At 37.4% G+C, this 12340-nt stretch overlaps 1 protein-coding gene across 4 annotated transcripts in view; it reads left to right on the forward strand.

Moving 5' to 3' along the window:
• The window catches only part of dpp6b (dipeptidyl-peptidase 6b), a 142926-nt gene that overhangs the window by 70536 nt on the left and 60050 nt on the right, over nt 1-12340 (forward strand). The window contains exon 1 of one of the 4 annotated variants that reach the window (XM_079876366.1): nt 10343-10622. The exons of the other annotated variants lie outside the window; for them this stretch is intronic. Coding sequence (XP_079732492.1) covers nt 10572-10622 — 51 coding nt within the window. The 5' untranslated portion in view covers nt 10343-10571. Of the gene's footprint in view, nt 1-10342; nt 10623-12340 lie in introns of those variants that run through there. 4 annotated transcript variants of the gene reach the window in all.

Below are 12340 nucleotides of genomic sequence, written 5' to 3' on the forward strand. Positions count from 1 at the left end.
ATTTGGAACCAACTATTTTGTTTTTTGAGTTCACCCAGCGTTTCAACTGTATATTGGGATCTTTAGGTTTATGCTTATTTGAACTAGAGTGTTATAAAACTTATGTCCTGTCATATCAGCTATTTTAGCTAACAGACTTCCTTCTCCCATCGGTTATGCCTTTCAGGACTTTCAGTTACCCTGAGGACTTTCATTAGTGGCTCTTATTGTCATCGCTGTGTGTCCAGAGTCCCCCTTGACTGAATCAAGTTGAATACTTTAGCATATAAAGTGAAAGATGTCTGTCTCTTTGGGAATGGGAATGAACTCAGCAATGAATATTGATTGTATTTGTTAATACAATGAGCAGCCTCCAAATTTTTCAGTTTTATCTTGTTACAGTTTATGCTTCAAACTTATTTTGCCACGCAACTGCAGGATACAAATTAATTTGATACTTAACCATGAAATAAAATTTGTATTAATAAATACATAGATATTCTATAATGGTAACTAAAGGGGCAATAAATAAATAAACAAACTGGAAAATTTGACATTTTATTTCTTTTAGTTTGATATATTTCATGAAAACTGCCATGCACATGTGACACTGGGCAACACTCAAGTTCATCATTGAGATCGGTTTCTCACTGGAGAAGCCGTTAAGAAGACAATTATTTACATAATGTCCTCTCGCTTAAAAAAAAAAAACCTATATAAATATATCAACCTTTGGACCAGTGACTGCCCTGCATTCATTTGCATGTGCCATTAATGTGTGATCTCATCAACAACTCTCCAGGCGGACTATTAAGCGATTCTCCATTTGATGGTCTAATTGAGTTTGCTGGATAAACAGTTTCATAATTGTCTGATGATTCAAAAGGACAGTTGGACTTAAGAGAACGCCTGCTGTGGTAATGATCTATTCCAGCTAAGAAATGAAGCACCTGATTTACATAGGCTAATCGTTTCTTTGATTGAAGCAATTTGGCCTGGCTGCCTAGTTCAGGAGTTTCCAGAATGAAATTTGGCTGTTTGGTATCTCAGTGTAAGTATAAAATATGTTTCTCAGGGAACTGTAGAATAGATGTTAAAATTACTAATCAATGTTGGATTAGCAGACTGCATATTTACCACGTAGTAAAATCTGCTAAAGGTCACAGCGGGGCAGCACTATACAGGGGAAATGGTTGTGAGGAGTTTGGTCATAGTTTAGCTATATATCGTTTCAGTCATAAGTTTACATAGACCTTGCAGAATCTGTGTTTTTAATATGCTTTAAGACAAACCATGTGCAAATTAATTGCTGAGTATTTTCTCCTTAAAACTGCAGTGAGCCAGAGACAGTCTCAAAAACGCGGTTTGAAATCGCTGGGGTTTCTGACGCACAATTGTAACCAATCAGGGGTGCGTTTCCCAAAAGCATCGTTGGCCAACTATGATCGCAATTCCCATAGGTAACGACGGAACCATAGTTGGCTTTGGGAAACGCACCCCTGGTCAACGTGTGATCGTCAACGAGTGGATCTCTGAGCTGGTGTGAGTGAGTGAGTGGAGGCGGGGCTAATTTGCATATTCATAGTACCGCGTAAACTAAATTAGGCAAGGGTGTAGAGTTACATTCAAGCTATTTTAAGGCACGAACAATTTTTTTTCAAGGAAAAAAATTTTAAATAATAATTTTGGTGATCATAGATGAGTTTTTTGGGATAAAATTATTGACTACAGGGGGACTATAAAAAAAAAACTATTATAATAAACAAAATTAGAAATACCCCAAAATCATTGCAGGAAGTGCAGGCACCCTATACTAGAAGTAGATTTTAAAAAGGACATTCAAATGTGCCAGTCAAATACGATACAATAGGCTTCGTAGTGTTAATGATTCATAATACAACTCTTTCATTTTTTTAACCTTTGTTTTAGAAGGTTAACACTATTCAGTAATTGCTAGATAGCTATGTGGAATTTCTGTAAAACACTTTGGCCATAACAATATTTCAAGTACAAAATGGTTTGACAGTTTACAACAGAAGCCTGTGATTTGTACGATTAGAACAGCATGTGAAATCCTTCTCTCGAGCCAGCAGCTCCCTTTCTACAATTTCCTCTCAGGAAAAGGGGTGTTGGCGCCATCAGCATTCAGGTATTTTGACTGTACTCAGAGAGAAATGAGGGTCAAAGTTTAGCTCTCTACATTGCTACAATTCATGATTTGGCACCAATAAATGAGGTTTTCCTAGATGAGTTCTGTATACGCTATTGTCTTCGTTCCTCTTCTGTTTTGCAGTTGTGTTTTGCAAAATAGCACATTGTTCCTGGTGTGATGCCTCTGAGATGTTTTACTGCCAACAATAAATAATACACAATACATGTGTTTAGAAATGCAGAAAAATGCAGCAGTAGAGGTTCCACTGGTGAACTAAAAAAAATGATTAATATTGAATACTGCAGTCACTATGTGAGATTTAAAATACATATTATAATTATAAGAATATTAATTTGAAAAATGTAGGAGCCTCTGATTTTCCAGTATGTAGCCTATATACAGTATGTATAAAGGCATTTCTAATGTAAAGAATTAATATCAGACATAATTTTGATATTTGCCAGTTTTTACTAACACAGCTTAGACAAAGTGATGTGAAAACAGAGTAGCATTACTACAGTTGTAAAGTTGCAATGAAAAGGAAGTAGCAACAGATCTTTTATTCCCTATCGAGACGTACATCCGAGAATAAAATGTACGACAGGGACTTTGTTCTATCCATTGGTTGGCGATTGGATTCTGAGAGGTGGCCTTTGCACTCAAAAACAAATGCGAGCTTGCAGTCAATTTCTGTTTACGTCACCAGAGAGAATTCTGTCCTTTTCACTGAAAGATCGAGTCATGACATTTTGATTAAACATCATCAAACGTTGGCAAAGTAGATAAGGTGAATTTTCATTTCATGCAAACAGTTATTTTTGCTTAACTCATACTCTTCACATACTACTTATAGCCAGTACACAATATTTACTGTAAATATGCTGTATGTCTTCAGCTAGCCTCTGCTTTGTTAATAGGAGGTCTGTTGTTATTTACTGCACTTGAATGAACATGTCCTCCATTGAGTCTTTGTTTCACCTTTTTCTTTGCTTTTGAAATCAACCACTGAACAGGCAAAATATAATGGACAGCTTTCTGCTTCCTGCATCTCGTATAGCCACAAGAAGCGGGCTGGATAATCGACATGCTGGTAAATCTATTCATGGCAGAGTCTCCAAGTGTGACTAATGCAACGTCTCTGTGCATTAGCTGCGAGCGTTAGAGATACGAGAAAGGCTGGAAGTAGATCAAAAAATAGATAATTGCGCCGTTTTCTTCATTGTTTATGTCTTGTAATATGGTGTTGCCTGCTTCGTGAAACATCTCAATATGAGATTGACGACATGGAAATGAATCCTTGCCAGTCCCAGCACTCAGCCTGCCATCACTTGGCCTCATGGCCTTGAGATGTTGTTTATACTGCTTAAATTAGCGCTCAAGCTATCCATTAGCAGACCGTTTTCCACTGATACTGAAAGATGTGTTGTTTAGATACTTTTATTTGTAGTGATTAGAATGTGGATCTTCTGAGAACAGATCAGACCTTCTTCCTTTCAGTATCCTTGTATGTATACATTGCGATATTCAAACGAATATTCACTCAATCATTTTCTTGCAAGAGCGGCTGTAGCTTTAAGATCTCTTTGGTGCTGTTTATAATTTAGCTTGTTTGACATTTAAAACTCTCAGAATGATGTCATTTATGTTTGTATACTACTGCTCTATTTCCAGCAGCAAGATTAATTAATTACTGTAACTTTTGTGCCATGCACGTGAAATAACTAAATGACAAAACGGTGTAGGTAGTGGAAATGATTGTTCACTTTCTCGCTGCTCTGCTTAGCCAAGCGGCATGGCAATTGGTGTTAGTTGCCATGACAACATTCATTGTAAAGTGAGATGGCGAGAAAAGAAATGAAGTATGTTTATATTCAAGGGAATTAAGGAACAATTAAGCAACCAAAATAGTATACTAATTACTACAGCAATTTAATTATAACAGATTCATTCACTTTTTTTTTTTTGTTGTTGTTGTTGTTGTATTCTTGACTGTGGGATCAAATCCCTTCTCAGTGATTTTGAATGTAGGTCTGTTTTCAGTTAAAATACAGAAATGCCCATTACTGCACAAGAGCAGAAAAACTTTCACCTTTATCAGGAAAAGACCAGAAACCAGGATTCAAACTCAGGTTACCTTCAATCTGAGACCACTTTGCCTGATTAGAAATGATAGAAAATCGCTTTATGGTGTATTTATTCTTAATCATAAAAATGTCTTTAAAATGTTACCTTTTTTTTCAGATATTGACAACGTTGATTGCTTGAATGAATTATTTGAGAGTTAGGACAGAATGCAAGCTTTTTAGTGAATAAATACATATAATTATTGAATGGCTGTATATGCATATAACACACTAGTCACGTGGACATTACAATCCAGGCTCATTGGGAAAAACTTGCCTGTGGTGACATTTCTGCAACATGCCTGTTGCTTTTTGCACATTTCGCTACACTTTCAAAGTGAAATGTCCAGTGAGTGGTGCTAAAAGGGCATACTGTTTTATCCTCCTAAACAGATGAATGGAATCTGGTAACGTTTTATTATGCTGGTTGCTGTAGCCTATATCGTGGCAGTTTCTGTAATAAAATGTCTGGTTAGTGGCTCTAAAAGGTTAATGCTTGTATTTGAAGAATGTGCACCTACAGTAAACCCTGCCCTAAATCTAACCGATAGTGTTAACAAAACAACCATGAGATAAAAACACATTTGTTAAGCAACTATGCCCTTTTAGCTTACTAAGTCTTTAAACTCTTATAGTGACTAATGTTTCACAGCACTCGTACCTGAACGCTCTGCATCAAAAGTGCAATGCTGTACCAGGTGAGATACTGAGCAAGTTTACTACATCAGAAAAGCCAATGACAGACACATTTATTAACATAAAAATAAACATAAAATGTTTCACTTACGGCCTGGCAGCGCGTAAATCCCTCCCCGCTCCCCTCCTGGACACGGTCTTCCGAGGTGCGCTCTGCATTTAAAGGCCCACTGAAGTGCCTTGAAACGCGCAGCATGTTGACGTAATTTCCGCTGAAACAGGGTGGGCGGAGCTCCTCCCCTTTTTTAAAAATGCAAATAGCGTTTCTTTTATGTCACAGCTCGGCGAGACCGTTGAGTTCGGTAAAGCAGCAGTTTCCTCTTAATCTCTAACCGTTTCTCCTTCTAATCTCCTCCATATCGCTTTAAAATATAGCATTCTGTGCAGAATTCAAATGGGTCCAATATGTTTTCTGGTGTGCACCGACTCGCACAAATGATCCGCTCTGTGCTGTCGTGTCTCTGGACCGGAGCAGACTGTATGCGCGCTGCATGGTTCACGTGACACTGACGTGAAACCAGACTTCATTCGCCTCAATGGAAAGCATATTTACACTGTCTGAATCATATTCCCTATCTAGTGTATATATATATCTCCCCTATGTCAAGTCAAGTCATCTTCATTTATATAGCGCTTTTAACAATGTAGATTGTTTCAAAGCAGCTTTACAGAGATAAACGTATAATTTAAGGTAACAGAGATTGTTTTGGCATTATATCAGTTCTTTAATAAAGTTATTTTCCAGCTAAAGTTAGTTTTGATTGATTCGCTTCCGTCGCAACAATCATTTGTTATTAAATTAGGGGCCGCTAAGACGACACCATTCCCTCTACACAGACTTTAAACACGAACCTGTGAGAAACGCTGATGGCGGTCACATGCGCATTAAGAATTGGTTCTATAGTTATGTGCGTTTGAATATATGTGCGCAGGTTTGTTATTCCCTACAAACCAAGCCTAAACAAATTACTGGTGTTTCCTTATAATTTTTGATACAGAATTTTATTTTATTTTATCAGTTCGGGGTAGATACGCGAATTGAGTTTCCCGACGACGCTTTATCTGTAGAGTGGTAAAGGGATCCTCCATAGGGAGAGACTAGTTGGCACTTCAGCACTGCGTTGTCATCGGGTCCAGGCGCAGGTCCTTCATCAGATCTGGATACGGCCTGGATCCGGCAGGCTGCGGGAAATCCTCAGGATAAACAAAAGACACTGAAATTACCGTAGATGCCATTCTTCTCATGATGTAACGAGTACATCAGGATTTATGGGAAGTGTTCCCGGTTCCAGCTGACCTAATCTATGCAGCCTAACACTGAATTATAGAAGTCTATAATGTATTATGTGAATGCTATGTCAAAGAGATGTGTCTTTAGTCTAACTTTGAACTGACAGAGTGTGCTATCGTGTTATGTGCCAACATGTGTGAACAAGTGACTGATTTTAGCCGCAGCTTCTATTTATAGTGTAGGTAGCGGGAAACTTTGGATTCTAGCATTTGTTTGTACAGAAAATCTGATGAGAAGCTGAAGTGCAGTGTGATGTCATCAAAATCTTTGATCCATATTGGTGGAAGTGAGAGATTGTGAGTTTTAAATGCTTATATCTTCTAAATGGGAATGTTGTCATTGTTTTGGAGCACACTAGCTTATAGATAATGCTAACATATTCATTTCATGTGGACTTTAACAGCAGCCGCGATGAGGCTGCTTTCCATTCAGGTGTGCCTCATCACTCACCGCCAGTCCTGGTTGTTACAGCGCCCCTCTCTCTCACACCCACTGCAGTCGGGAACCTGATGAAGGGCGACGATTTAAGTGATGGGGGTTTCGATGGTATTAAGGGGGAGGCAGCCGTTCTATCACACCATACATATGGAGCTGGTTATGTGATGCATGCGTAAAATTGTATATGTTTACAAAATCATGCACTATAACATACTATTTTGTAAGTACCTATTTATCAATAATCTGCCCCTATAATCATAATTTGTGTGAAAAGAAATTACAGTTGTATGTGCTTTTACTGGCACTAGTGTTCATTTCACCTGGAAACTGCAGTGAATTATATGTATACGTGTTTTAGGAGTTTTGCAGAATAGGATCACTTTTCCAGTCAGCATATGTTGGGACATAATGGTGTTTTATGGTCTTTTTTTTTTTAATCCTTTTCTTAGTTAGTTTTATATTTTTACTTTGTTTTCACGTATTATGTTCTACACAATGAAGAAATTTATATGGGTTGAAAACAACATAAGGTCAAGTCAAGTCAAGTCAAGTTTATTTATATAGCCTAGCGCTTTTCTCAATACAGATTGTATCAAAGCAGCTTCACAGTATTAAATTAAAATAATACATCAATGTTTGTTTCGAGTGGAAAACGTCCACGTTTGGTAATGCTGATCAATAGTATTGTTGATTGATTAATTAAATTAAATATCCCCAACTGAGCAAGCCAAAGGCAACAGTGGCAAGGAACCGAAAAAACTCCATCAGGTGACCTGATGGAGAAAAAAAAACCTTGGGAGAACCCAGGCTCAGTCGGGGGCCAGTTCTCCTCTGGCGTCTATGAACTAGAGGTCGGATTTAACAGTAAGATTAAGAGTAGTATATGAATGCCTGGCTGAAGAGATGCGTCTTTAATCTAGTTTTAAACTGGGAGAGCGAGTCTGAGCAACGAACAGTATCTGGAAGACTATTCCAGAGTTTTGGAGCTAAATGTGAAAATGCTCTCCCTCCTTTGGTGGACCTAGATATCCTAGGTATGACCAAAAGCCTCGAATTTAGTGATCTTAAAGAGCGCGATGGATTATAGGGCGATAGAAGGTCCGTTAAATAGACTGGAGCTAAGCCGTTTAGGGCTTTATAAGTCAGTAGCAATACCTTGTAATTAATACGGAACTTTATAGGTAACCAATGTAGTGATGATAAAATTGGTGTTATATGGTCAAATTTTCTTGATCTAGTAAGAACTCTAGCGGTGGCATTTTGGACTAACTGTAGCTTGCTTATTAAGGATGCAGGACAACCGGCTAATAAAGCATTACAGTAATCTAGTCTCGATGTCATGAATGCATGAACTAACTTTTCTGCATCAGAAACTGATAGCATGTTACGTAGCTTAGCATTGTTTCTAAGGTGGAAAAAGGCTGTTCTTGTAACATATGAAATATGATTTTCAAAAGACAGGTTGCAGTCTAGTATAACACCCAGGTCTTTTACTGTAGAGGATAAAGTAACAGGACATCCTACTATGTTAAAGTTGCAGTGTGAGAGGTTTTGTGGGCGGTTTTTTGAACCGATGATTAGTACCTCTGTCTTGTCTGGATTTAATAAAAGAAAATTGCGCGTCATCCAATCTTTTATATCTTTAACACACTCTGTCAATTTGGATAATTTAGCGTTTTCATCTGGCCGTGATGAAATATAGATTTGAGTGTCATCATCATAACAATGGAAACTAATTCCATGTTTCCTTATAATATTTCCAAGTGGCAGCATATATATTGAGAATAACAGAGGGCCTAACACAGATCCCTGAGGCACTCCATAGTTTACTGGAGTTATGATCGATTTTTCTCCATTTAAATAGACAAAATGGTAGCGGTCAGATAAGTATGATCTGAACCAGCTTAATGCTTGTCCTTGAACACCAGTATAATTTTGTAGTCGATCTAAGAGTATTGTGTGATCTATAGTATCGAACGCAGCACTAAGATCAAGTAAAACTAGTACTGAGATACAGCCTTGGTCAGAAGCTAATAGTAAATCATTTGTGATTTTAACGAGCGCAGTTTCAGTGCTATGATGCGGCCTGAATCCAGACTGAAACTTTTCATAGATGTCATTTTCTTGCAAGAAAGAGCCCAGTTGGGCGGATACAACTTTTTCTAGTATTTTAGACATAAAAGGAAGCTTTGAAATGGGTCTATAATTTGCTAGGTTATTATGATCTAATTGTGGTTTCTTAATGAGTGGTTTTATAACTGCCAATTTAAATGTTCTTGGAACATGACCTAAAGATAAAGATGAGTTAATAATATTAAGGGTGAGTAAAAGATGACAGAATTGTCAATTATGGGTGAACTATCATGTCAATGTATATAGTATTGGGAAGACACATGTATTTAGATAATCAAATATCATTTGCATTTCCCCTCATTACCATTAGTCTGACAAAACAGCAGTTTTCTATTTCTTTTTCGTAAGTGCATCATTGGTTCAGTGCGGAGGTGTCAGTCGGTTTTCTGACGAACAAAGCAGTCGTGGTGTCTCTCTCCCCACTTATTTAGACCTGAACTCACTGTCACTCATTATGCTGAAGATTTCAGCCTGCTCCTTTTACATTTCCATATGAATGTGATAAAATGGTGGCGGCGCAGACTTCTGTACAAAGAAAATGGGAATGTGCGGTGTGACACATCTAGAGGGAGATGGGAGATGTGCTAAATTAGGGCTCAGTGCTGGTAAAAGAGACTGTCGAATGAGGCGTGGGTGCACGTGTTGCGTTTGGGCCGCTGTGGACCCGACACAAGCTCTGACCACACTGAACAACTGATATTAAAGCAATGATCAGATTCTCATGCTCTGCTGCAAAGCAGATTGGTTAAAAGGATAGTTCACCCAGAAATGAAAATCATCATTCTAAACCTGTATGAGGAACATAAAGTAAGATATTTAGTTATCTTCTTCCTATTTTTTTCACATGTTTTCACTCTAAAAGTACTCTAGTGTTACTATGGTACTGAATGACCAGACTTGTGACTGTACAAAATGTAACTGTTGAACCTACCAAATAAAAAAGCTACATGACACTAACAGTTATTTATTGATTGTAAGAAAAAAAAAATGTTTGTTTGCGACTGGATTATTTGATTAAAAGTAAAAAAAAAATCAAATAATTCAGATGAAATCTTGGTGAGAGCCCTGTTAACTTATTGAGTCTCTAATGTGCTCAGTTGCTCCTTTAACACTTCCATCTGTACCTTCATATTTGAGTGTTATTAGACAGTGCATGTTCTCACTGGATGACTGATAAGATAAGATGTCATAACATGGACATCATCTGGGCAGCAGCCACCATTTTGACTTCAAAATTAGCATGCCATTTTGAAACTTAAGCTAAAAACAAGTTAAGAAACAAAAAAATAACTCTTATGTTCACTCAACTCCCTTGTGAAAAGTGCCCCAAATTGCGTTTATTGTGAACTTCTATTGTATTTTAAATGTATAATTATAGATTTTTTTAAATATATATATATATTTATCCATTACATTAAGACACATACGATGGAGACATGAAAACCACTGCATGACAAGAACCTCAAGCTGTAGTTCTGCAGCTGCGCAACGCCTCGCGCTACTTGACTGTTTGCTGTTCAGCGCGCGCTCAGCTCGAGACATATGCAGCGAGTCTAAATTAAGTGCGTTTAGTCGCTCTCTCTCTCTCTCTCTCTCTCTCTCTCTCTCTCTCTCTCTCTCTCTCTCTCTCTCTCTCTCTCTCTCTCTCTCTCACACACTCTCTCTCCCCAACACGGAATGGGTTTCAGTGAGAGTAACGCTTTTTATTCCCTCTGAAGAGCGCCTACATCAGTGTTTAGGCTATATTCGCGTCTTCAGCATGACTTCTTCGGAATCCAGCGCGCCGGGAAAAGCGTATCAACAAGATCAGGTAGTGACATTCAAGTCAGAGAGCTTCTCTCTGGTGGTTCATGTGTATGGAAAAGTAGAGGGTAGAGATCGTGCTTTTTGCATTCTGTTAGTTCTGTGCACGTTTTAAATGGCACGTTAACTGAGCATTGGTTAGATTTTATATTGCATCCCATTATTTTTAGCTGTTGTCGTGCCATTTAAAACAAAAGACTATAGTTCGTTATAGTAGTTAGGTAGTTATTTGGAGCAATGGCTGTTTTTAATGAATTTTAAATTAAATGAAGACTTGGTGAGCATAAGAGACTTCTTTCAAATTAATTAAAAAAAAAAAATCCATTATTATCATTATTACAAACTTTTGACTGGTAGTGTAGGCCTATATTAGAAGTATATGGGTACAGGCTGTTGTTTGTAGAAATAATGATTAGAAATGTCAAAAAAGAATGTCTCTATCAATGATCTTCGTGCATTCAGCTTTAATACACTATAAAATATCCTGCTGAATATGTTAAAAACTTGCAGTTAGGGTTAGGGTTAGGGTTAGGGTTACCCCTTCTGTGAGCAGTGCTCTGTTGTTATGTACTTTTCTGCATTTCACTTCAGCTCTAGCTATAGAGTTTATGCTTGAAACTTGGCATTGGGTCCCGCAAGTATTGTTGGCTCTGACGATGAATTGTTTGTGATGTTCCTCATTTGGAAATCACTTTGAATATTTTTTTTTAACTTCAAAAGTTTATAAAAACTGGCATTTCTGGGACCTTTTACTGCTTTTCAAGGAGGGGAATATGTTTTACTAACCAAAAAATGCTAACACTAGAACAATATTTGACTGTATTGTCTTGTTGAAAAGAATAAAGATTTGCACAATTAACTATATGGTAATTCATACTTTTTATTTACCAAAAAAACAGCAACAATTTAATAGTATTTCACAGTATGTATTGACCATTAAATCATAAATTTGATTAAAATCTGATTTTAACCTGATATAATTCCAGGTTGTATATTGATATGATATGAATCATTTCATTGATCATCCGAGTTGATTTATACAATAGACAATAAAGATAAAGAGATAAATTTCAATGTTTTCTTATCATCATGGGTGCCATTTATGTCACTTCACTGCCTGAATATTTTATAGAGAATCTCATATTTTTCCATTACGTTAGATAAATGGACACCTCAGGTGGCAGTCGAAAACCACACACAACAGATGGCCAGCGCAAACACAACTCTTTATTTCACTTCTTTGTCCCCGAGCGCAGTTATTGTGCCACCAGAAGCAAAGCATGGAAACCTGCAGTTCTCATCATTCAAATCAATTAAGCCAAACTACTGCATCTGTTGTGCTTTGATTACTTTCATGCTATTCATTAATAACTCATTCATCTGACCTTGTTACATTGTTCTCCAAACTTAACCTGCTGCCATGCAACTTAAACTGAAGTCTTGTGCGGTTTTTAGAATATTATAGGTTTTTATTTTCTTAATAAAATTAAGCTGCACTTAGAAATGAAGATATTTCGAGCGAATTCTTATTCACCCTCTCAAGCTGCTTTTTGCATTTCAGCCCTAAGTAGGGCTTTCTGATGACAATGATTAGGGTTTAAGCAGTGGAAGAATTGCCTGCCTTAGAATAGCTTTTGATTCTGCTCAAAGGAGGGGCTATACTTGGAGTGGTGGCTGTGATAAAGTGGGTCTGATAGACGGGATTAATTGGGAATTGCGTTTGAT

The sequence above is a fragment of the Squalius cephalus genome (genome assembly GCF_949319135.1).
Source record: "Squalius cephalus genome assembly, chromosome: 7".
In the NCBI taxonomy this organism is placed as follows: domain Eukaryota; kingdom Metazoa; phylum Chordata; class Actinopteri; order Cypriniformes; family Leuciscidae; genus Squalius; species Squalius cephalus.